Source organism: Cyprinus carpio, unplaced genomic scaffold, assembly GCF_018340385.1.
Source record: "Cyprinus carpio isolate SPL01 unplaced genomic scaffold, ASM1834038v1 S000006820, whole genome shotgun sequence".
Lineage (NCBI taxonomy): Eukaryota > Metazoa > Chordata > Actinopteri > Cypriniformes > Cyprinidae > Cyprinus > Cyprinus carpio.
This window is the reverse complement of record NW_024879401.1, coordinates 211322-238943: the sequence shown is the minus strand read 5'-3', so window position 1 is coordinate 238943 and position 27622 is coordinate 211322. Positions and strand designations below refer to the sequence as shown.

Below are 27622 nucleotides of genomic sequence, written 5' to 3'. Positions count from 1 at the left end.
ACACACTATTGCACACAATTTGCAATATCAGGGAAGCTGTTTTGCCGATGGGTGAGCGTGGTTTCACCAAGTACAACATGTTCCTGGATCAACATCCTTGTTGATCCTGGAACAACATTCCAATCGACCAATCAGAATTGAGATATAACTTTTCAGGAAATATCTGTTTTAGGCTTAAAATCAGGGTTAGGTGCTTCAACACCTTTGTTATTCACCTATCATCTCCCACTGATTTTAGGAATAAATTATGGGTAGGGTTAGGTTTAGGGGTAGGGATTGGGTAAATTCTATATTTTTGGACTATAATGTTGATCCAGGAACATGTCTTTCTTGGCAAAATCACAGCGACCTTTGCGGATGAGACTGAAAGCCACTCCCATAAAATGTACAAATGGCCACGCCTGCTCTTACAGAAAAATAAGGTGAATAAAGTAAAAACTGACTTTAATGTAGGCTAATTTATTGAAACATGTTTATTTAAACATATTTGTAATCACACATTTTTTTAAAGATGAAGTTGTAACTTACATTTGAATATATATTAACATTAAATGTAATAGGCCTACTGAATAGCTACACACTATGCAGTTAAATTAAAACACAAACATTTAAAAAAAATTAAACAGTTTATTTCAGCTAGTTGCTAAACCAACATTTCTCATTTTCATTTAATTTAACTTGATGTACTAAAATAATAAAATTTAAAAGAGAAAATTTAAAGAGTTAATTTGCAAAAACAGATAACTCCGTTTTTAGCAATTTTATATATTCATGTATAGGCTATATAATTTCCAATTAATCTCAGTCAAACTGCAGTTGGGTTATTTTGATAAAGTAAAAATAACAACAACAAAAACAGCCAACATGCACAATAAAACACAATAGAAACATGATAACATAATAAAAAACATGATTTTTAAACTAAAATAACACTGTCTTCTTTAAAGCATTATTGAAACTAAATGATTTGACACTATTACATGATTAACATTATTACAAAGTGCAATTTTCAAAAGTACACTTACGTGTGTTAAAACAGTCATATATTCTCTAATAATATTTAATATGCAAGTCCATTTAAGTACACTACAAGTGTACATTCAATACAATTAAGCGCACTTCTTTTTCAAAAAAAAAATGCCGTCATCTAAGATGCTTTTTATCATCGACCCTGAGGGCTTCTTTGTGATTTTATTATACCTCCAAGCTCTGTTAACTCACTATGAGCTCTGATGTACATGTGTACTACCAGAAGCCCCAGGGAACTTCAAAAGCAGCAGACAGAATGGAAAAGCCTGCATCTCTCCCGGCTGAAGTATGAGAGGGTAATTGAATTGTCTTCTGAAGCTTGACCTATGACCTGGCCAGTTTGGTATGTAACCAGTGAGGGTGAAATTAATAATAGGAATCCATGGCAGCTCCCTGTGCCAGCACCGGGTGAATCTGCTGGCAGGGGACCATTGAAGCTCTGCAGGCAATCCAGTCAAATGAGAAGCCAAGCCAGGGAATCCTTCACAACAAAGACTATGTATATAAGCTCAACATCTTTAAATGATTTCTGAGAGTGATGCTAAGAAAGCCACATCTGCTTGATCGCTGATGTTATTTCAAGCTTATTATACAGTTAATGACTGGATGAATGAGGATATAACATGCATTGAACTTAACTCATACACACTTATAAAAAGTTTCAGTCCTTACTGGAAAGGATATGACTTTATCACAACAAACTGCTTGACAAATGATTGCAACATTTAGCTGTGCCCTTTGACCCCTTGTTGTCCTTGTGTGTTTTGAGAGAATGTGGAAGGAGTAATCTGTCAGAAAGCCTTTTTCTCTCTTTCCTTCTCCATCATAGACAGTTGGTAGCATGAACACACAATCAGGGGGCAGCAGATGTCAGTGAGACCGCCTTTGTTTCCATTTTCTCCACACTGGACCACCTCATTGCAGTAGTCCATTGTCATTAATCTGCTGTTGGGGGATGTTCACACTCCTCCTCTTCTGCTACAGCCGCGGAGCCAGAGGGGTGTCCAGGGTGGCACTGGGCACCCCTGACATCTAATCATCCACCCTGGGTGCCACCTCAAAAATTAATATCATTTTGTTTTCTTTGTTTAATCACCTGGTGGTTCGCATCGCACTTCGTCTCAGACAACGAACCGATGGACACGACAGAGCAGGTCACTTTTGATAATAAGAAACAAAGTCTCAGCATTCAAATTCTGTTAGTTTTATTAAGAATTTAAATCTGATACAGTTTTGGAGCTTTTTAGTGGTGTGATGGATCACACGCTTTGCCTTAGTTCAAGCAAAGCAGGAGTGCATTCTGATTAGCATGAAATAAACATGAATGAATATCCGACCCATGTTGATAGACACACTACAACTTACTGAATGTATTTGTAGTCACTCAATGACTGTTTCTACTGTGGAAAGACTAGAAAACATTGTCACATAACAGAGTGTATTAAGTTCAGTGTCCATTAACATTTGTGAAAAATTTACACTATAGAGAATTTTGCAAAATGACATTTAGCTTCATATTTACTCATAATTGTTATTTTTTATTAGGCATATAAGTAATAAAAATCTGCATATTAGAATGATTTGTGAGGGATCATGTGACACTGAAGACTGGAGTAATGGTGCTGAAAATACAGCTTTGAAATCACAGGAATAAATTACATTTTAAAATATATTCAAATAGAAAGCAGTTATTTGAAATATTAAAAACATTTCACAATATTACTGCTTTTGCTGTAGGCTATTTTGGATAAAATAAATGCAGGTTTGGTGAGCAGGGAGTATTCTTTAAAAAGCATTAAAAATCTTGATGTTCAAAAACTTTTGACTGATTAATCGCAGGATTGTTAATTATTCCTGAATAATTCTCACTTGAACTCAAAAGCTGGCAGCCCTGTTTGAAGTAAGTTTTAGGTTCTCTGAACAACATTTACAAAATTCACTGTAACCTACAAGTTAATGTTAGATCTTTTGCTCCAAACACTGATAGAAGTAAGAGAAATAAGTTTCAATAGACTAACATTTGAAGTTACGGTAGGAATGCTAATGTGGGGTAATGTATAATCAGCAATCGTAGGATTTATTCATGCTTTTTTTATGCCAGGTTGGAGTTATACACTGATTTTTTTGTCATGGTCTATGGACCCCCTGAAATAGCCTTGGCTACCCCATGTATAAAACTCTAGCTCTGTGTAAAAGGAGAGAAATAGACTTTTGAATCAATGTATCTACAACTGATCTGACTTATTTTCGTTTCATAGTCTTAATTCATGTTAATAACAAAATAGTATTGAAATTAAAGTTGAATAAATATTAAAAACAGAATATTTTAAGTCGAATATTTCGATCGAAAATAGCATATCGAAGCTAAAAAAAATTATGCATTGACAATTATTTTAAAATCAGCACAAACCCTCATAAATTCCTTTATCAATTTTCAGAAAGTTACAGGGAAAATCAAAACATTGAATTTATAACAGATATTTTTCATATCAGTAATTTTAATTTTTAGTTTGCAGACGATCCGACACACACTGACATATCTGAACAGCAGTTACAGCTCATGATAAAGACTGTACAAATAGAAAAGAACGACACATAACAGGACAATCAGTAATATTAATAATAATAATAATTTCGTCTTTTGTTTTATTAACTGGCTTTGGTTGTGCAGCTCATTATTACACGACGATATATTTGCTTTGAGCTAACTTTAAAAAGTAGGTCTACAAAAACACGTATTTCTCTAGTCAAATACATTTTAATAAATAGCAGCAACATTTAAAATAATAAAATTAAAGCGAAAATATGTTCTTAGGGGACAGGTAACTATTAAATAAAATACACAATAACAAACAACATTGACGCAAGTCATCTTTGCAGGGAAAAGGCGGAAGAACGAACAAACAGAAACAGTGTTGAAGCATTAGTTCCAGGGTCTGTACTCGGAGGTGATGCTGCTCTTCCCGGGAAAAGAGAAATTGTCTCCCAGCTGTTTCTGTGCATGTAAAGAATTTTTGGTGGGGAAGAGCGAGTTTTCGTTTCCAGGAAGAACAACAGTGCTGTCCAACAGTGGTCGTTCTGAGGGGAGAGAGTTAGGTTTTATTATATAGGCTATAGCCTATTATGTTAATAATTGGCTCATATGAACTAAAAATAAAAGATAAAAGATATATATATATATATATATATATATATATATATATATATATATATATATATATATATATATATATATAGGCTATTCACATCATTACAATGTAACCCCCTAATTTCCCGTTCTGTTTCAATCTTTTTTTTTTTTTTTTTTTTTTTTTTTTTCGATAATTTTCAGTCCTTTCCAAATTTCCAAGTCGTCTATAGCTACTGAAATCCCGGGAAGAACCTTAATATGTCTTCGTACTTTTATGCGTCGTCATGTGATATTTTAACTCTTGTGCTTCTTGGAAAGTTGTTCCACACACATCGCAGGAGAAGGGCTTGTCTTTGGAGTGTGTCCGTCGGACGTGGCTGTCGTGGGCCGCGTGAGAGGCGAACGCTTTCCCGCAGTGTTTGCACTTGAACGGCCGCTCGCCGGAGTGCTGGCGGATGTGCGTGCGGAGGATGCTGGAGGCCGTGAACGCCTGTGACAATCAAAAAATACGTTTTCATGAATCATATTGAATAATGGTAGCTAATATATACACACACACACACTACACTTCATTATTTAAATATGGACATCGTGTTGACTTAAATTGTTTACCATATTTTTATTAATACACTCTAAAAAAATGTATATATATATATATATATATATATATATATAAATGCATTTTTATAGCCATTATTACGTGTTTATACCACTGGCCCTATAGGTCTATAGGCTACTAGAAATAAAACTGTCTCTGGCAGTCCACAAACAGCACGACATGACCATTGAAAGGCTCTTAACTCACGCGTAAGTCACCCTTTAAGAATAGAAGGAGATGAGTTGCAACAAAGCCACAGACAAACTTTTGTCTCTTTGAGTGTCATAAATTAAAGCATTGGCCTAATCCTCCTGCACAAAGCACTGGAGGTGCATCTGCCATTAATTAACATGTAAGTGTCTTCTAAAAGTGCGTTCAGTGCTAATAAGCGCTCAGATGCACCATAAAATTAGTCAAATTCTCTAAATGAATGTGTAGAAGCACCGAGCATTTCTCACCTTGTTACAGTAAACACATTTGTAAGGCCGCTCTCCTGAGTGCACGCGCATGTGTTTGTTAAGACTGGAGGACTGCGAGAAACTTTTGCCGCACACGGAGCACTATGGAGGGGAAAAAAAGTTGACACAAATTACATTCAAAACTCAAGACGCTGTATCGAAATGGTAAAAAGTTTTACCAAAACATTAACGCATCCAGGTCATTCCTTGAAAAGGGTGCTTTTGCGTCCCTCGTTATGTGTAAAAAAGCTACTAACGTCAGTGTTATGTCCAGCCCGATCTCACGGCAATTCGTACATATTTTACGAGGTGGCTAATTCGTACGAATTCGTACGACCACACTCGTACAAATTCATACGATTTTTGCCAAATCGTACGTATTTTACGAGTTGCACATTCGTATGAATTTGTACGAATTACCTACACCAAACCCCGCCCCTAAACCTACCCGTCACTGGGGGGGTCTAGGCAAATCGTATGAAATCGTACGAGTGAGGTCGTACAAATTCGTACGAATTAGCCACCTCGTAAAATACGTACGAATTGGTCGTGAGATAGCGTTGGTTATGTCTGGCAAAAATAACCTATAAAATGACAATAAAATAATTGTATTTGTTTGTTTTCGATTTATCCAGGCTGTTATAGCAATAAATTACAATTTGATTAAATAAAGGAGATAAAAGCTAAAATCATTTAGATTTAAATGTACGTTTTATAAAAACAGTATTCCCATCTTATTAGTCAGTTACTGTCATTTCAAACCCCCCCCCCCTTTTTAATTAAAATATGCTCTAATTCTATAAATAAATAACAAAATCATAATCCATGTTATCTTAAAAATTCTTAGTTAAATCAGCTTTCCAAAATGGAAAAGGTATCCATTTGGCTGAAAGACCCTTATAGGTGCATCTAAACCCAAACTTATTCTTAACCAAACAATTCAAAATACGTTAAGTGTAAGAATATTAGTAAAATGGCAATGTTTGAATATTTTCTCGTTTAGGCTTCATGTGCAGCTTTTCTACAAGGGAGCTGTTCTTTCAGCACCATAGCTGTTCTTTCGTTAAAGTCTCCAATGAATCAGACTGAGGAAGATATATTTACCTTATGTGGTCTGTGTTTTTCATGCACATGGAGAATGTGGATTCGGAGCCGGTCTCTTTTCTCGAAAGACCTGTTGCAGAGGTGGCAGGGGAACTTTCTGTCGCCCTGATCCACGCAGCGCGTGTATTTCAAGTGTTTGTCTCTGTAGTACTTGTAAGCAAACACTTTACCACAGCGATCACACTTGAAACCCTCTCCAGAATCTGAAACGAAGACATACGGAGACGTGAACAATTTGCAAATACTTACACGTTATAATCTTAAATAACAGAAGGTATCTAAAGAATTACATGAGGTGATATTTGCATAACGCACATACCTTCAGTTGGGAGCGGTTCAGTGCCATCAGTAAAATCTTTGAGGGTGAGAGGAATACCCAGAAATTGCACATAGCAGTCTCCGTACCAGACCAGGAGCTCCTGGCCGGCTCGGATCTCTTTGCAGGCCTCATAGTATATCTGACCTTCACACTGGACCGCAATCAGGTTCTGCTCCTCGGGGAAGCGCGCGCACTTTACCAAGGACATCCAATTCCCTGGAGCGCCTCTTCCATCCACAAAGTGACTCAAGCGGCCGTTCTCAAAGATTAGCATAGGAAGAAAGAAAAAAAAAGGTTTGGAATTTAATATAACTATTTCATATCAGCAAATAGCTGTATGGATTATGTCACTGGATAATCAATTGTTCCAGGCAGACGTTTTATGCAAAATCTGTATTTAAATTATAATTTATTTATTTATTTAACATTTGTTATTTACCTCCCACATGAGAGTGTTGTCATCATAGGTTTTGATCTCACTTGTGTTTACAAGTTTGCCCTGAAACGGTCCAAACCTGGTGCCTTTTGGAATTGTGCTTTTATCAGCAAATATTCCATAATGTGAAAGGCTTCCACAATTAGTCTGGAGAATCGATAAACCTGAAAAATTCAAGACACACTCCATGAAATTGCCAGCTGTAAACTTCAGATTAGAAATTCTCAGGAAGAAAGGAAGAAAGAAAGAAACAAAGAAATATAGAAAGAAAGAAAAAGAAAGTTAATTTACCTTCTGGAAGTTCAAATCCTTCGGTATCAACAGGGAGAAGATGACGATCAGCTAATTAAGAAACAAGAGTTAAAAATGTTGGAAATTAAACATGAAAAACTAGAAGAATGTGGCATTTAAACATAATGAAAAGTATAATAATTGTAACAACCTAACATACGTAAAACAATTAAGTCACATTATTAATGTGTGCAACATAATACATATTGTCAGATTTGTTTATCTTTCTTTTTTCTTTTCTTTTCTTTTTTTTTTAAGCACAATAAAATTACTTCGTCGCACTAAAAAATTCCAACGATTATTATATATCCCTACCTGTACTGTGAGGAAATGATAGTCCAGAGATGGCATGTCCAACATTTTGCCCTTGTTTTTTGGAATATCCGTACAGGACAGTGAAGAGGTCTTCCTCTGTAAAACTGTAGGTGTTCGTGTGTTCTGGGGATGGATCTGCGGCTTGCAGGCAGCTAAAACTGGCTTTAACCGGAGTCGACGAAGCCGAAGAAGACTTTCCGCTGGACGGGCTACTGAACTCGAACGGAGAGCCGGTGCTCTGATCGTCATGTCTGGGGTTCATGCTTTGTGACGGGTGCATGTGCTGGAAATACGGCATGCTGGACACGTTGAGGATCTGTTCGTGGAAACACCGCGCGGTCTGGTGGCTGTTGTGGCTGAAAAAAGACGGAGTCCCGGCGAAGTTAAACGGCATGATTGTCTGTGCGTCGGTCACCATGCGGCCCAGAGACTTGAGCGGATGGAAAATGCTGTGCGCGCCGGGCAGAGACGGGTAGACAGCCAGACTCCTGTCCCTCACTGCGGGGTGACTGGAGAGAGACACCGACATCGCCACAGCTGATGAGGGGGATCCGAGGAGAACTTCACTTGCAGTTTATATTCAGTTCTGTAGTGTAAAATATTTTCAGCATTATAAAAATATCTTTGTTTCCATCCAACTTTTTTCCCTCTTTTTTTTTTTTTTTTTTCTTTTAGATTTTCTCCATCTGTAGCTTTAAAACTGGAAGTTTGGCACAACTTTGATTTGACTTTTTAGACAACAATTCAACTCATTTTTCTTTAAATGTATATTGACCCATTTTGTCTGAATTCAAAACTAAAGTAAAAGAAGCGTAATGAGATATGCTTTCACTCTTAAAAACAAAGATTCTTCAAGGTTTTTTTTTTTTTTTTTTTTTGCAAATGTTCAGCGAAGACCAAGAACCATTTTGATCTGGTTATTGCAATCTTGGAATGTTGTTACACAAACAAACCAAAAATGCGACTTTCTAAATACACACATTTTGCCTGCAGAAAGCCAATATAAAGAAAACATTTAACACAGTGTGAAATGCTTTGTAAAATTACCTTAAAAAGAAATAACTAATGACGACTGCAGAGATTTCAAAATCAAAAGTTTCCAGTAATACCCTACTTTTTCCAGTTGGCCTTTTTCTAAACAGATCACTAACTGCAAATCGAGCCACTAACAGAGACTAATGAGGGTCGTGACACTACAATTTAAGAACAGAGGGTCAGCAAGAAAGGTCACCATTAACGAAGCCTTTCCAACTCTTTTAAAAAGCATTAAAGGTGTCATGCTCCATAGAATCCTGACCTCAGCTGGTTATTGCACATGAAGAGTGGGCTTAAATCCATAATGGCAATGCAATATAAAGCACAAATAAGTTATTGCTGTCATTAAAGCTACAAAAATATTTTTTAATGAACTTGTTTACAAAAGTCCTTACCACTTGTGCAAGTCCTGAGATCTTCCTCTTGTTTTTGGGGAACCTTTGACTCAGGAGCGATGGACAGAGGTCTTGCGTGTGTGAAGCTTGAGACAGATCTGAAGACATATGGTTGAGTGTAGGAAAGCTACTAGAGAGGGGATGCCTTTCCCGGATCTGTGCTGTCATTGGTCAGTCCTGGGGTCATCCTCTGGGAATTGCACTTTAACACGTTGTAGCAGCGCTGAGCTCTCTTTCATATGCAGCACAGTCTCTAATGTGTTAACTACTGCAGGCGCACTCTTAACCGCTCCTAACCGGGCGACGGTGTGAACGGCACGAGTTCAGTTTAGAGTCTCTCTGTGAAAACGAAAGTCATCGGAAGCACTAGTTTAATAACGGGAATTAGATGCATGCGTGATCATGGAGTTTCATCACAGACGAAGCATCTGCTGAAGTATCACAGCACTATCACTAACTACTCACAGCCAGAGGTGCTTTATTACGAAAAAAGAAGGTGCAGGGTTTAAAACTTATGTACAATTACACATTTTGAGCTAAAGACGTGCGCCTAATTGTTCTAAATAATAAGCACAATAACTATTACTGCTATGAATGATTTATATTCATTAGTTCTGCTGTGAGCATCAAAGGCTACATCGTATTTTTTGTTAGTTTTTGGTTTAGCAAAATATAGGTTAATAAATTATTGTAATATAGGCTATTTAATATTAAGTAAACTTAATATAGGTTACCACAAATTACAGCAACAAAGTATGTGTGTTACTGTCATTATTAGCACCAGCAATAATACTATACTAATAAACTTATATAATATAAATAATACGTCTAATATGCTAATGAATTTTATTTATAAATTATTTACAGAATTTTTTTGTGGGTTTTGCTTACTTTTTTTTCGTATAACAAAAAAATTATTAACAAAATAAATAATTATTAAACCAAACAACTTGCCACAAATAGGCTATGCAGAGACAAATTCAACAAAATATCTATATTGTCAGTGTTCTCTGGCATTCTATTAAACAAGGCATAAGTGTATTTGAAGAGAAGTGCCATTTGACATTTTCTTCTAAAATTAACATTTTGATCAGGCTCCAATGTGTAGGTTTTAGTAATTTCACTTTAATGGCAATGAATAGGTTCTTTTCTTTTCCATTAAAGTGAAATAACTGAACATAAACAAATCGGAGCCTGATAAAATACTAATTTTAGAAGAAAGCTTAACACGGCACTTCATTTACAAACTCTTAATTTATTTATTTATTTTTGCCGTTAATTTTCTGCCAAATTTACATTGGAATAAACAGGTTTTGTTGCATTAGTTTTTGGCGTTTCATCCATTAACCCGTACTGGCAAAACCGGCAAGCGCTTATAGTATTATTAATTCAATAACTATCCCATAACAAGGTTTTCCACCTTTTTAAATATCCAAAACCTTTTACAGAGATCTATGCATCACACAGACAAGACGAGTAACATTTTCTCTGGAAAATGAAAACATGAACCGTGAGATGATTATAAATGTTGCAATAACAGAATTCTTTATTTACAATTCAATTTGATTCAACATCAAATAGCATCAGCAAAGCAATATTAGTTGACAACTTGCATAACTGTATTTAAATTTCTCTCGGTATATCTAACTTTGCATAAAAGGCTCACACTAAGATTACACACATCGATGCGGATGAACAGAGATGTTTATGTGACCACAACTGCGGGGGAAAAAATACATCTCAGGAGCGCAACACTGTAAGCTTTCTCCAAATAGTCCTTATAAATTACATATTGCTTCGATTTCCCATTGCATCATCTTCATTCTCACACACAACTGAGAGGGCAAAATCAAGACTGTACAAATAATAAAACCCACAACTGATCACAAACAAAACATGGAAAATGAGAAATATTTAGACTAAGGAGAGAGAGAGAGAGAGAGAGAGAGAGAGAGAGAAGAGAGAGAGAGGAGAGAGGAGAGAGAGAGAGAGAGAGAGAGAGAGAGAGAGAGAGAGAGAGAGAGAGAGAGAGAGCAGGTCTGTGAGGGAATAGAGAGAGAAAGAGAGACAGTATGTAGGTATCCAGCAATAGATGAGCAGTAAAGAACTGGGTCGATCCTGTCAATGATTCACTATACAAATATAATACAGACAACTTTCGTAATATACAAGACAGTTAAACAGATCTAAGGCAATATGCTAAGTTTTAGCATTTTAAGGTTGTTGCATTTAGCTCTAAGAAATTGGCAGACTATACAAAAAGACATTTAAAGTCTCAGAAAAAAACCCAAAAGGTAAGGTAAAGACAATTTTAGGAAATTCAATAGCCGTTACAATTCCATTGATTGATTGGTTTATTTTAGGACAAATGGCTCTTTTTGCACTAGCACTGATAAAAAGACTAGAAAACTCTGCACCACCGTCACGTCATGGCTTATATTTATTTCAAAATCTTGACAATCTTTTGACTTTGCAGAGGGTAGTGGTACATGTGCGACCTCAAAACTGGCTATTCTCCAATATGATAGATGCGTCTGGATGTCAGTCCTTGTTCAAGGCATCCACCATTCATCAAAAAAGCTCGGAATAAATGAGTGCTCGATTTAGTCGACAAACGCTAGCACTGAAATCGATTATTAGGCTAAATCAAGTTTTTAACCCACATGAGAATGTGATTCTCAAAGGATGCAGAAAGTTTTGAATGGTGGGCAGAGTGACGTTTCACCCAAACAATGTCAAATCAAATTCGTATTTACAGTGTTTAAAAGGAAAAGCTAAACTATACCAAAACACCAGGTAGGCCTATATTCGTACACAACCACGACACCTTCAGCGTATAATGACAGAGCTGGTCGTCGCAAACCTCAGTTGCTGCTGGTACATACAGTAAATACTTAATAAAAACATGTAGTAGCCTACTTTTTAGTTTTTTTTAACACACCAGCTTAAACACATATGACATGGCGATATTTTCAGCGAAAACTAAAGGCTGACAATCTAACCCCGATACAAACTGTGTGCAGAGACATGAGACAAAAACTAAATGGAAGTGGTAACTTATGTGCAAGTCTACCGATCAATTCAAAGGTAAGGAAATTTGGCTTCGTCCTCATATAGGCTAGAAAGCACGAACTGTATTGCGTACATTAACGCGTTTAAAGAATTCACGTGCCTGTAAAAGTGATCCAAATCTGAACCGTTGATCCGGGTTTTCAAGACGGCGAACATTAAGTGTGAATGTAGGAATAGCCACGCAAAACATAAATGCTGCTTTTATTTATTTATTCATTTTTTTTGGCTACACCAGAACTTAAACCTGCTTTTCACCGAGGAACAAGTAGTTTTGGACATCTTGTTGTTGTTTTTCTCAAAAAAGAAACCACAATAAATAATAATAAAAAAATCCTGTCTTTAATACTGAGTTTGTTTGAGCCGGGGAGCAAAAATGTGTCTCCTGAAAAGTCCTGTACAAAAATTACAAAATAAAACAAAATAAATCTCAAGTAATATTTATTGCTTGTTGTCTTTTCTTACACACACCTTGTACCTATAGCATCTGGCATGAAGCACGTCACTCCACACAACAAAGAAAGCACGCTTCAGTGTTGAGTTTATGGCTGTGTTGGGTTCCTCCGGTGGGGCTCCCGGCTAAAGGCTTAGAAGCAAGCGAGTATCTGTACACTGTACACACAGCACCCTCCCAGACCCCCACCCAGGAAAGAAGGACCACCTCACCCCAGCTCCCCTTCTTTAGTAGGCTACCATAGGAATCAGCACATGCTCATCTTCCTGCCAAACGAACGCTCATCTCGAGAAACTCTGTTCCACAAACAGTTAAGACCGGAAGGGGGAGAGGAGGAGGGGGGGATGGGTTGATAAATTGAAAATAAAAAATTAAATATTATATGTAATATGATACAGATCTTCCCATTATTGTTATTTGTATTTTAAATGTATTTCATTTTACTAACCACAAAAATCACGTTCTTTCTTAAACTACTGGACCAAGGAAAACAAAATCCATAGGCATGTTGAACGTTTTTCTTATTCTGAGGCAATTCATATGCACTCTGATTTTTTTCTTTCTAATCGATGCTTTATAAAGAAATCTACAATTTTATTTAAAAAAGAAACTATACATTAGAATAAAACTTAATTTAATACACAATAAACTCTTGACTAAATTAAGTCTAGTTTTACAAACCATCATCTGAATTCTCATAATCTATATGTCGATGCCATTTCAACATCATTCTATCTTTATTCGCACTCTGAAACAAAACAAAAAAGAAAACAAAGGCATAATGGCTGAATTTTGAGTGTGGATTTCAAATGCAGTCTTCTTGCCTGTTTTGGAACGTCAGATTGGAAAGGAGTCAGAGAGAAAGATGGTTGGGCAAAAAGAACGTCGTCTTGAGAAGAGCCTGAAGTCCAGAGGAAGAAAGACAGGGGAAAAGAGAGGGAGGAATACATTCATGGGAGACAAGGATTCCGATGCCACTGTCACGGAGTCTTTTCAGGGGAGACCTAAGTCACACTACGGTGAATGCAATGGAGCAGACTGACGGAAAGGGCTTGCAGTGTAAGTACGAGACAGAAGTCCATGCTCGACTGAAGAAGAGGGGATGGGGGTGGGGGTGGAGGTGCTGGGGTTCTAGGTCCATAAGCTCAAAGTGTCAGAGTGTGTGTGAGCGTGTGTATGAGAGAGAGTGTCCATCCCCTCTGAGCTCTAGTACCCCTGATGCATCCTCTAGAGATGTCCGGTAGAGGGCAGTAGACAGGCTCTCTAAAGACCCGTACAGCCCCGATAGCAGCTTAAACAGCACAGCATCACTCCAAACTCTCCGTGATCACGCTGCGGCTGAAAATCACTCATGATCACTCATCTTCATTTAATTCGGTTTACTGCATTGGGATGTCTTCTGCCCCAGGTCAACAATACTTCTGCTGTGGGAAAGAGAAAATGGAATCAGGTCTTAAGACGCAAAACCATAGAAGCATATTTTTCACAGAAATCATGTATGAGGCCATTCACATCGTGGTAATGTATATTAATTAACAATAATTAAGTTGTAAATAACTAAGGTATGGTTCACCCAAAAAACTCGCTCACACATTTGAGCTTAACTGTGTTTGCTAAATGTGAAGTGCTCTGTGTATGCGTCGACCATTATTTACATGCAACTAAACGCCTAAATTAAATGATAAAGTGATCATCATAAGACTTAGATTTTTACTCCTGTACATTTACTTTATGATGCCTTTATTACCTTTTTGAATCTTCTAACCTGGATTCTCAGTGAAGGGACAGAAACCTTTCAGGTTTCATTAAAATATCTTTATTTGTGTTTTGAAAATTAACCAAAGCCTTATGAGTTTAGAATGACATGAAATGATGATAATTTTCATTTTTAGGTGAATTATCCCTTTAAGTTGTAATTTAGTTGTATTTAGTGGTGTTTTTGTATTTCCTTTAAGTTACTTCTCATGAGGGGTTCACTGCATATGTGGTTGTTGCCACTGTCACAGAGGTTTGTCCGTTTTTTGTATTTTACACATTCAAGGTTGAAAAAAAAAAAAAAAAAAAAAAATTATATATATATATATATATATATATATATATATATATATCATATATATATATATATATATATATATATATATATATATATATATATATATACATATACACACACACACAAACAACAAAAAATTATTAGAATATGATTGTGGAATATTATTTTGCATTATTTTTTTATATTATTTGCCTATTCTGGCAGCTTTGACTGGGTGGACCATGAGCCAAAGAAATACTGTAATAAATCTTGACAGGTAAAGTTCTTTTTAAAAGCTCTTGTAAACCAGTTTCATGTACCTCTCACTGAAATGTGTTGTAATGCCAAGCTTTGTGTTGTCATGAAGAGATAATTACAGCTAAGAAACAGAGAGTAATAATTCATTAAACCTCCACTAATGGCAAAACGCTAAATTATTAAAAGACTAGTGAATTTACAAACACATCTTGGGAATAAATCAGCAGACTGAGATTTCAACGGCCTATGGACTTATAAAAACACGAAGTGCACATGATCAAACTGATGCAACTTGGTTAAATATTCATACTATTTAATGAAGCTTAAAAGCTGCAGCGGACTGTGTAAAGCATAAAAATCTTTATGTTACTGCTGAGAGAGCATCACTTAAGAAAATATATTAAAGAACTATTTTTAAAGAAAAAGATAAAAAGGAAGATGTTTATTATGTTCCTGCATTTATTTGATAAAAAAACAGTTATTTAAAATATAAAATATATTTATTTAATTTAATATTTTTTGGAAACATGATACATTTCTTTTTCAGAATTTGCTGAATGGAAAGTTCAAAAGAATAGCATTTATTGAAATACAAATATTTTGGAACATCCTAAATCTCTGTACTGACACTTTTCAATAATTTAATGCACTTGCTGAATAAAAGTATCAATTTCTTTTAAAATAAAATAAAAACAAAAAATTTGACCCCAAACCTTTGAATGATAAACATACTTATAAATAATATACAAATGTATTTATAACTTATATAACACACTAATAAAACACATAAATAATGCACTTTAAAACTATTGTATATTATATGATGGAACCACAATATAGGATATTAATATTTTGTTAAAATGAAGTTCAGGGAGTGCAGGAATGTGTGTGCGGCTATGTTTGGTCAAACCCTCACTGACTTATAGACGTCATGTCTGATATTTAGCACTCAAAGTCTTTCACGTCTGCATACATGATCTCTTTATCCACCTCAAACGGGCACTAATTGCCAGCAACTAATCACATCACTCTCCTATTATGTCTAGTTTTGCATCATCTCTCTCATCTGCAAAATTACTCAGGATAATTAGAGTGAATTATTAACGAGCTAGTTGCAGAGTTGACTACGCTATTTGGTGACCTCAGACACTTAAAGTCTGACCATTAGACATTCTACATCTAATGGTTTGAGTATATAAATGCATCCAATAAATCTACGGCACATCGCTTTTTACTAAACTCCTGGGTGGAACATTGAGGAGTTTAAATGAGCTTCATTAGCGATCAAAAGTTTGAAAGTATGACAAGTGCTGTAAAGCAGTTTCACTCTAAAGATGTGTTTTTAAAGTAGCTTGAGCTTTTAAACCATCTAGTTTAGTTGACTGTTGGGAACAGCGGAGCTAGAATGGGTTCCCAAAAGGCAATAAACCTTCACACTTTTCATAGACAGTGATGTCACATGACTCAGAAATTGACTTGTATGTGTGTGAGTGTGTGTCTAACCTGTTCAGGGCCCATGTTGGCCATGCTGCCCCCAGGTCCAGAGTTCATAGAGCTCATGCTCATCTGGTTGCCCATTTGGCCCATGTTGCTTGAGTTGGTGGCCATGGGCACATTGAGGTTCATGCCGTTACCATTGTACATGTTGTTATTGGCCTGCTGGCCGAATTGAGGTGGTGACTGCTGAGTGAACATACTGTGGAGGGAAGCAGATAAATGTATAAGACCCTTCAGGTTGTAAAAACATTTAATTTAGCTTCCTTTTTATTGTGACACAAAAACAGTATTATTTATAAAATATATATTGGATTTGGGCATTTGCCATGACACTCGCTATGAGAAATACCGCAAGTGCTGTTCTGATCTCATCATCATCCAGTCTTTCTGGAATGACAAACTGAGAAAAACTAAATCCAGAAGAACTGTGGCAACGTCTCTAAGATGCTTCAAGACCTGCAAAGCTACAGTACTGTTTATAGTTTTAGGCACTTGTGTAAAAATGCTGTAAAATGAGGGTGCTGTCAAAAATAATGTCATAAAGAGATTTTCTTTATCAATTCTATTAACTAAGTAAATCAACATTTGGTGTGACCATTCTTTGCGTTTAAAGCAGCTTTTGCCCTCGGTGCACTTGTGCATATTTTTTCAGGTAGCTTTGCAGGTAGGTCTCTTGGTGCATCTTGGAGACATTGCTACAGTTCTTCTGGATTTAGTCTGTTTCTTCGTGTCATTCCAGACAGACTGGATGATGATGAGATCAGATCTCTGTGTGGAGCACTGGCTGTTGTCAGACTCCTTGTGCAAACAAAAATCTCACTGGATTATTACAATTAATGGCAAAATGAATGTTTGCAAATGTAAACTGATATTTCCTACTGATACACTACAGCAAAAGATAGAAATAACTGACTTAAAACCTTTTTTAGCTGGTGAAAATAATACTGTTCTAATACACTGAACAAAATTATAAATGCAACACTTTTGTTTTTGCCCCCATTTTTCATGAGCTTTCTATGTACAAAAAAGTATGTACCTATTTCTTGCAAATATTGTTCACAAATGTGTCTAAATCTGTGTTAGTGAGCACTTATCCTTTGCCGAGATAATCAATCCAGCATATCAAGATGCTGATTAGACAGCATGATTATTGCACAGGTGTGCCTTAGGCTGGCCACAATAAAAGGCCACTCTAAAATGTGCAGTTTTACTGTATTGGGGGGTCCGAGGGGGTCCGAAAACCAGTCAGTATCTGGTGTGACCACCATTTGCCACATACAGTGCAACACATCTCCTTCGCATAGAGTTGATCAGGTTGTTGATTGTGGCCTGTGGAATATGTTGGTCCACTCCTCTTCAATGGCTGTGCGAAGTTGCTGGATATTGGCAGGAACTGGAACACGCTGTCGTATATGCCAATCCAGAGCATCCCAAACATGCTCAATGGGTGACATGACCGGTGAGTATGCTGGCCATGCTAGAACTGGGATGTTTGCAGCTTCCAGAAATTGTGTACAGATCCTTGCAACATGGGGCCGTGCATTATCATGCTGCAACATGAGGTGATGGTCGTGGATGAATGGCACAGCAACGGGCCTCAGGATCTAGGGCTGTGCAATTAATCGCACTCGATTGTCGTGCGCATCTCATCAGTAAAGCCAGTCCCGTGATTAATACTAAATCAGCATCACCTGCTTTCAGATTGAGTGGTTTTCACTACACAGAGCCATAGTTCATTGAAAATTAGGCAAAATCGCCCTCGTAATCGCAGATAAATCGCATTCAATTTTGAGCGCGATATCACCTAGTTTGTCAGTGAACTACAGCTCTGTGTAGCGCCGGTTGGACGTACTGCCAAATTCTCGGAAATGCCTTTGGAGATGGCTTATGGTAGAGAAATGAACATTTAATTCTCGGGCCACAGCTCTTGTGGGGATTCATTCTGTGTGGATGTCAATTACAAGCTCCCTCAAAACTTGCGACATCTGTGGCATTGTGCTGTGTGATAAAACTGCACATTTTAGAGTGGCCTTTTATTGTGGCCAGCCTAAGGCACATCTGTACAATAATCATGCTGTCTTATCAGCATCTTGATATGCCACACCTGTGAGGTGGATTATTTCGGCAAAGTAGAAGTGCTCACTAACACAGATTTAAACACATTTGTGAACAATATTTGAGAGAAATAGGCCTTTTGTGTACATAGAAAAAGTCTTAGATCTTTGAGTTCAGCTCATGAAAAATGGGGGCAAAAACAAAAGTGTTGCATTTATAATTTTGTTCAATGTAATTTTGGCCACCACTGTATATACACACACGCAAAATTGAGAAATATGTATTCAAACAACTGCAAATATGTCAACATACTTTACCAATCAAAAGGTTTAAACCAAAACCTGGTGTTTATTTTGTGTGAGAGCGAGTGTCATGCAAGACGCAAAACTGCACCTGTTGGCGTTCATGTTGCCCTGTGTCCAGCCGTTCATGTCAGGGGAGGACTGGAAAGAGGTGTTGCCCTGCGCCTGTTGCATCATGGGACTCTGGGCGTGGCCCATCCTGGGAGACATGAGGGGGCTCTGAGGGGTGGCGGCACCACCGAACCCGCCGTCTGACTGCTGACTCATACCTAACACACACACACACACACATGCACATGCAGACATGAGGAGACAAATTCTGGTTCGAAATAAGCATACATCAAAGAAATATTGAACACAAATTAAGAAATCATTATTGTATAGCACTTTTCACATCCAATTCAATCTCACACTGTCAAACAACATCCACATTCAGCACCTAGAAATTCATTATAATTGCAACTATGATAGGAACAATGATTTAAAATTACAAAATCAAAGTCTAAACACATTTGTGGTTTAGATTAACTGATCATCATTTTTAGAAATGTCAAAGCAGAAATCAAATTGAGAATATTTCAGTCCATCTCCATAATCAAAAGTAAGGAATCAAGAGTAAACTAGAGGGGTTTAGAGGTGTTATAAGCAGGCAGTAAGGCAGAGTTACACATGCAGGTTAGTGTTAGTGGCTGAGACAGCCAGAGAAAAGAGGGGTGGGTGGGTAATGGGCGGGGTTGGGGGTGGGGTCTGGGTCACCGCATAATTGGTTTAAAAATCAACTGCTCCGCCTCCACTGATCACCATCAGCCAATTAGTCTAGGCAGGACAGATACTGACACTCATGACACAGCACAGGCATAGACATAGGCACAATTATCAACAGTTTAACACAATGTAAGCTTGGCTTAAATGATACTGGCTTTGACTGCATCAGTAGCTCATGTGTTACAAATAGATGTACTGTGGCAAAGCACAAACATGGATGTTCTTGATTATAACAATTATAAAAAAAATTCAGTCTTAATGTTTCTGATCTGTTGTATTTTGCTCGTACTTCAGTTTGTAAAAAAAGAATGCAAAATGCAATTAGCATGTAATTTCAATGGAAACCCGACATGGTCATTGAGTGGGTAGCAAAGTTTAAATTTGCAAATTATCACACTGTTTGTTTTTACAAGCTGAGCTGCGAATAATAATTTTCTGTGGTAATAGATAACATGCTGTTTCTAGACATTAAGTTGGAAGTAACCTGAAATATTGCTGTAATATATTCTGAGTTCATGTGGGAAAACATTAAAGTGACTCTTCTGCCCTCTAGTGCCACATTCTACCATAACCATTATGATCTTTCAACACTGCTTAACTAGTGGTGAATAAATAGCTAGATGTAATTGATTTGCTTGACTACTAAAAGATGTTTTTTAACACAAATACGCAATGAAACCGACAATGAAACATTACTAGATACTAATGAATTTTGATCTTTAATTTTAATCTCATAATTATAATATAATCCGGATAATATAAATCTCATATATTTAGTTATTTAAAAAAAAAATCTAAATACTGTCATTATTTATTCAACCTCAAGTCATTCCAAAACCTGAATGAATTGTGTTATTTTAGAATTATTTTAATACTATTATAATATTTATTAAGATATTAATTTAGATTTTATTTTTATATTTTTAGTTTTAATTTTAATTTTTAGGTTTTAGTAATTTTATAACTTAATTCCGTCATTTGCCAAGGCAAGCTTTTTAGGTTCAGGTTTTTCCATTTAATATTTTATTTCAGGTTTAATTCAATTACAGAAAAGATTTTTTATAGTTTTAATTAATAATAACAACATGTCTTTTCTCTTTCCATGGAACACAAAACAGGAATTTTTAAGAATATCTTGGCTATTTTTATTTTTAACAATTATGGTGCTTTTTTGTGTCATTTTTGAGTTTAGTCAAATCAAATCAAGTCACCATTACTTATATAGCGCTATTTACAATGCAGATCATGTCAAAGCAGCTTTACAGCTGAAGTTTAGTCTTCATTCACTTTTATTTTATTTTACAAAAAGCTCTCTGGAAGGTTAAAATAATCACCTTTTTTGTTCCACAAAAGAAAAAAGTTAAATCCCAACAACATCGGGGATAGGAAATGGTGTCAAAATGATACTTTTTGCATCAAAATAAGTATTTAATTCTTTGAGAATATCATTTTTTTAAAGACTGGATTTGACTGCAATTGCTGGACTAGTATTTTTACACAGCTGGCTGTATCTGGCCTATTGCATTTCTGATTAAATCATGTCGATTGGCTCTGGACGTCATTGATTTTTCACCGCACGTTCAGATCACACAAGTTCAGCCTGTAGTGTTGCTGGTCGCAGGTGTTTGTGCGTGTGTGTGGAAGCGCATGACACACAGACTAAGAGAAAGGGCAGGCAGTACCTGAGCTGGGGAACTGAAAGGCACTGTGCTGCATTTGAGGGCTCATAACAGCCCCAAACTGTCCGCTCAGACTGCCCAGCATCCCCTGGTTAGCTAGACTCATCTGAGAGCCATGCATGGCGCTGTGGGAGAGGAGCTGGGGGGCAGGGAGGTTGGGAGAACCGGGGGAGAAAGGGCTGCTGGAGGGGGGCGGCGAGGCCAGTCCTGTACCGTAGTTGGGCGGATAGGGGAACTGCTGGGGGTTGGCCTGGGGGATCCGTGGGTTGCTCATGGCTCCGGGCATGCCTGCTGCGGCCGCCGCCATGTTGGGCGGCAGGTTGAGGCCCTGGGCTCGCATGACCATGCTGCGCTGCTGTTGCTGCTGCTGTTGTTGCTGCTGCTGCTGCCGTTGTTGGTCCAGCTGACGCTGGCGCAAGTGATTACTCAGCAGCTCTCTCTGCCGCTGGGCCAGCATCTGAGCATTGATTGTCCCCTGGGAAGACAGAGAGTTTAGGCAAGCTCGAGACCGGAGCACAAAGGAGAATGCAGGAAGTGATTTGGTGTACCTGATTTGGAACGTTGGGTCTTAGAGGTAGGTTCATATTTGACACTCCAGTCATCTGATTTATCATAGGCTGACGATTCTGGAGCAGACACAAACAGAAGTGGCAAATTGAAGTATTATTTCAAAAGAAGCATCCCTCATTCTATCATTCATACGATACGTATACCATACGTAAGCAATACATTTAACCAACTGTTCTGTTCGATACAACAGCACTCTTGTTTATAGTATACTGACTTTACATAAAAGAGTGATGAACAAGAAGTGAATAGTGCTGTCAAATCGATTAATTGCATCCAAAATAAAAGTTTTTGTTTACATATGTGTGCAATGCATGTATATACACGTATATAATATTTTAGAAATCTTTACATGAATATATATATATATATATATATATAGATACTTATATATATATATATATATATATATATATATATATATATATATATATATATATACATAATATACATAAATATAAATATATAATACATATATTTCTTAAATATATACATGTATGTGTGTTTATTTACAACCAGCACACACACATATATTATGTAAACACAAACTTCTATTCTGGATGCGATTAATCGATTATATAGCACTAGAAGTTAATATTAATTGACTCTAGAGCCATATACAAAATATCATTGTCTCTGAATGGCACTGAAACTAGCCATTGTGTAATATAGTTAATTACTATATAATAAAAAAAAACTATAAATACTATATAAATACTATATATAATAGTAAAATAGTGCATATATATACACAATTTAAAGCTACAGTGATTATATATAATTCAATTCAATTTTCGATGTAATTAAGATTAAATAATTATACATATTTATATATATATATATATATATATATCTATATATATATATATATATATATATATATATATATATGTATGTATAAATATGTATAATTAATAGTTTAATCTTAATTACATCGAAAATTGAATTGAATTATATATAATCACTGATTGTAGCTTCAAATTGTTAGAAACTTAACAGTTAAGAGGCATGACCCCTAAATAAACCCAAAATGAGGTCAAGGATCGATTCCAGTAATAACCAGCAGGGGGCAGCTAACCACACACGGTACTATTTCACCAGTCTGATTTAGATTAAATTACACTTTTTGCTTTAAAATGCATGTATATGAATAGAATTAACAAAGCTAAGTGTTACCAATTAAGTGTCAGAGCTAAAACTTTCCATTGCATTGTCTATATACATTTTAAAGGGTTTTGTTAAGGGTTTTGTAAATGCCATACAAGTTAATGGTTTGGATACTAACATTCTTTCAAATATCTTCTTTTGTGTTTAAAGGCATGAGAGGTGACATGGTATGAAGGAATGATGAATGAATTTATATTTTTGGGAGAACTATCCCTTTAACTAAATGATCACTGTGCTTAATATTGATGGCATAATCAGACAACATTATGATTAAAAAATAAAAATACAATCATTTTATTCTACTTTACTCAGGACTTTATGTATGAGAGTATAAACTGTACCTGCTGTGCTTGTAGCCTGTGCTGCAGCTGCAGTCTGAGTGTATTGGGTTGGGTGGGGACGCCCCCGGCGGGCCTGAGTCCTGGTCTAGCCTGCATGCGGAGCATGGGGTAGCCCGGCCTCTGTCCCATCTGTGCCGTCATGCCATGGAAGTTGGGGTCCTGTATGGGTGTGTAGCCGCCCTGCTGCATGTGGGCCTGGGAGGCGGCGTACTGCTGCTGGCCATACATGGGCGGCTTCTGATCCATCATCATACTGGGGTCCTGACCGGGGAACTGATCCTGCTCCACCGGCTGAGCCTGAACCATTAAACTTAAACTTAGTAACGCCGTAATGTGGTATTAATAACTGGTTCTCATAATAAATCAGATTGTTCTGGTCCTGGATTTTGTACTGATGCACTGAAATTTCAGCAACTGAAAAAGAATCTTGTGTCATATAACCATTCAATCAGTGTTTCAGCTCCAGAAAGATGGCTATAAAACAGCTTGTAAATAATGTCATGTAAAGTTACATTTACCTCAGAACCCCTTTCAGTGTCTGTAGTTTTATTAGTTTGTATCTAGAGTTAGTCTTGTACTCTAGAGAGGAGAATTTTGCTATTATACTATACTATATTATATATTTATTATATTTGAACTTAACTTTTTTCTCCATTATTTATGTTTGCACAAAATCTGACATGAAAGCAAGTTTGTTTATATTTTGTATGTTTATATTTCAACAACAAATTGGAGTAGAAACATGATTATATTAAAAAAGGTCATTTAAACCTGCCTTACATGAAATGAAAATGTTTATATATAACTCGGTTTTTGAGTGTTGATTATTAGTTGATTATAAGTACATTTGATTAATTAATATGAATAACTGATTAATAAAAAAAATTCCTTTATGGTTTTCATCTAAATGAAAACCCGGTTTCTATTACGGTAAAAAAAAATTTGGTGCACCACTAGTATTTTGATTAGTCAATAATGTGAAAGAGAAAATCTTTGTTTCTTTGTAATCCAAGTTTAAACAAACTCTCATGAAAACAGGTTTTTATTACAGTCACCGTTTAAATGTTTATATTTTCAACAACAAATTGGAGTAGAAACAATTATATCACTAAAGAGTTGATATAAAAACTTAGGTGCAATTTAAATGTTTGATATGAGTGCTGATTTTTGAGTAAATCTGATTAATTAACTGATTAATAAAAAACGTATTTTTGATAATAAGTTGTAAGTACATTTGATTAATTAATAGATATTTAAATACTTTCATTTTGGTTCTGGTGTTTGATAAAAAAAAAATATTTTGGTGCATCACTAGTATTTTGATTGGTCAATATGGTTAAAGAAAAAAAGAGACATAAGTGTTCAACCTACCTGTCCCACTAAAGCCGGGATGCCTAGAGCACGGTCAATCTCCTCTAGGCCGTCAAAATCTTTGAGAACCGTGTAGAGCTGGCTGAGCAAAGCACCCTCATCGGCCGGACCCTCAGAGGCAGGAGGGCACAGAACATCCTCCTGAGAACCGCTATACATAGAGCTTACAGAAACGAGAGATTCTCATTAAAGAACTGAGACATGAATGATGGGATATCCTATCACATATTACATCTGAGTGTATTTGTCTAGTTATTTTCTTACCGAAGGACAAAATCAACAAGTGCACACAGCACACACCTCCAGTAAAGTGGAGGACCTAACAATAGTGACAATAATAAATGCTGTTTACCTGTTCTGGTTCCCAAATGGCACCGGCTCTATAGGCATCACACTGTCTGGCCATGGAGCCGTCTGATTGGGCGGTGCCTGTTGCTGGGGAAACTGGTGGCCAGCCATGCCCATGTCCATGTTTGACTGGGCTGAGGAATAAAAAGCAGATGATAAAACATGATTTAAACTTTTAATTGTAAATAATCACCCACTAAAAAGTCTACATTTCCTTCTCTATGTCTTTTTACCATTGGACATCATCTGGGACTGAAGCATCTGTCTGGGTCCAGGCTGGCTGTTGGGCCTCATGGGCATGCCTGCGCCAGAGTTGGACACCATGCGAGAGTGGAGCGCCCCCTGCGGGAGAGAGTGCTGGCCGGCGGGAGCAGTTGTGACAGGTGAGGCCGCGTTACCGACGGGACCCTGTGCACCCCAACCGTCCTGTTGCATACCTACACGGGGACCGTTATTACCCATCACTCCTTTAAGAACGAGAAAGAGAAGGGCTGTTTAAATTTGAAGAAAGGTTTTATTAAATACAAACAATGTGATAGTTTTTGAATATTCACTGAGAATTTACACTACTGTTTGTGGACAGCGACACCTCTTTTAAAAAGAAATTAACACTTTTATTCAACTAGAATGGGTAGGATTAGGGATGTAGAATATGGCCATGCATATACTAATGGTCCCTTTACTAATGTGTTATCAAATTGTCTAAAAATAAGGCACAATTGTATGTGTTTTGCAACATGTCTGTATGTTTTGTAAAGCTTGTCTGACTTAGCAACAGTATCAAAGACCTTAGCTAAGGATCAACTGACAAAAATTAGATATTTAAAAATCGGACCACCTGAAAAACGTGTTGACATGATCACACCAGAAGCCCTGCTATTCTTTCCTAAGGTTATGAGTCATTCATATCTAGCCGCTCACAGTCTCACGTTCTGCGCACATTCAGTTGCAAGCGAATGCAACCCACTACACACAAACACACAAACAAAAGCCGCACAGAGGGGCTTGCTTTTGATCTGACTCAACAGTTTTGTGCCGTTTTACACATTTGTCTTCCTCTCAGCCAACAGCGTCATGCTTGACTGTGCATTACTTGTTTTGTACATGGTCGTGCGGCACTGGAACTTTCCTCTCATTGTAGGTGTTGAGTGTGGGGGAAGCCCTTTGTTCTGCAGCATATGCACAGACAAACTTCTCTTCTGGCCTTTATTTTTTGTTATTGCATCAGTAGCACTGCAGTGCAGACATCTAAACTCACCTGCATTGACCATGTTGGGCTGATTAGTCATGACACCGTGGTTCCCCATCATGCCTTGCTGCTGCATGAGCGAGTAGGGGCTGTTGTTCCTCATCAGAGGGTACTGACCCTGAGCTCCTTTAGCAGGCATGTTCATATCCAAAGACACGCTTCTGACCGGAGGAGCTCTGCCAGGCTGACCTGGTCGCTGAGCACTGAAAACTATGAACACAAAGAGCAAATAACTAAATAAATAACAAAATTGAAAAAAGAATTCTGGTGTTAACAGTTTACAGAAATTGCACAAACTTTCAAAAACTTGGAGTTGAAGACTTTGTCTCTTATGCTCACCAAAGTTGCATTTATATAATCAAAAAACAGTGAGATTCAAAGTACAATTCAAAGTACAATACAACAGTTTTCTAGAATTAAAATAATAGGCTGACTGGGGCTTAAAAATATTTCTTATTAACAGTGTTCAAAATACATGTGCTTATTAATATTTATGTGGAAGCTGTGAGGATTCTCTGATGAATAAATCAAGTTGAAAAGAACAGCATTTATTTGAAATAGCTAAGATTTTTTGTATAGAATCTTTTGTAATTATTATCTTCTAACAATAATCTTGTTCATTATCTTTTGTAACTATAAATGCATTTAGTGTTATTTTTGATAAATTTAACGTGTCCTTGCTGAAAACGTAATAAGTTCTTGACCCTAAACTTTTGAATGGTAATGTAGGAAAAAGTACTTGTTGTACTGTTGAGTGAATGATTGTGTGATTTTTTTGATTTTTTTTTTTTTATTATTATGATTGATTTGTTTGTTTGTGTTGTGGTAAAGTTGGGTTCGTTTTTTCTATTTTAATTATTATAGTTGTCTACTTTAGGTGATGTAAGTGACTTAATTCAAAACAATCTATGTATGTTTAGTTGTTTTTGTTATTTCTGGCAAGTCTCCGGTGACAGTGTGTGAAATGATGCAGGTGAGAAACAAACGAGTGATGTGATGAGTAAATTTAGTCTAGATTTGGTTAGAGTTTCGGTCTGTGGGCACACTTTTAATACGGTTCAGGGTGTTTCGCACAAATTATGACAAGTAAACGTAAAGCACTTTTTCAGGCTTGTGTAATTCCAAATATGTTTTTTGCATATGCCATTGGGATGCTGTTCGTGGGTACACAGGAATTTCACCTCCTGGCTGTCACCTTGTAAACTACAAACAAGTTTTGAAAAACGATTACCATTTATATAGTTTACCATCTATGTGTAAGCTACAAAAATGAGAACTTGTGAAAACAGTGAAGTCATGCACATGCACATATTACGTTGTTCAAGTAATACAGGCATATGTGCAGTGTTGCTATACAA

At 36.7% G+C, this 27622-nt stretch overlaps 1 protein-coding gene and 1 pseudogene across 1 annotated transcript; both read right to left on the bottom strand.

The window, feature by feature from the left end:
* Window positions 1–3479: 3479 nt before the first annotated feature.
* On the bottom strand, window positions 3480–9548 carry LOC109104337 (PR domain zinc finger protein 14-like). Its single transcript, XM_042756249.1, has 9 exons — window positions 9111–9548; window positions 7681–8266; window positions 7366–7416; window positions 7079–7238; window positions 6639–6907; window positions 6320–6522; window positions 5216–5317; window positions 4430–4649; window positions 3480–4107 (listed from the first exon to the last, which is right to left on the bottom strand). The coding sequence occupies exons 2-9, from the start codon at window positions 8207–8209 to the stop codon at window positions 3953–3955; spliced, it is 1689 nt and encodes a 562-aa protein (XP_042612183.1). The 5' UTR covers window positions 8210–8266; window positions 9111–9548; the 3' UTR covers window positions 3480–3952.
* A 4192-nt stretch (window positions 9549–13740) lies between these two features.
* The window catches only part of LOC109050210, a 90724-nt pseudogene continuing 76842 nt past the window's right edge, over window positions 13741–27622 (bottom strand).

Coding starts and splice junctions, on each gene's coding strand:
- LOC109104337 (XM_042756249.1), bottom strand. CDS start 8,209: ATGTCGGTGTCTCTCTCCAGTCACCCCGCAGTGAGGGACAGGAGTCTG. Junction 7,239..7,365: donor AGGATTTGAACTTCCAGAAG/GTAAATTAACTT, acceptor TGAATTTTTCAG/GTTTATCGATTCTCCAGACT. Junction 4,650..5,215: donor AATGTGTTTACTGTAACAAG/GTGAGAAATGCT, acceptor TGATTGTCACAG/GCGTTCACGGCCTCCAGCAT.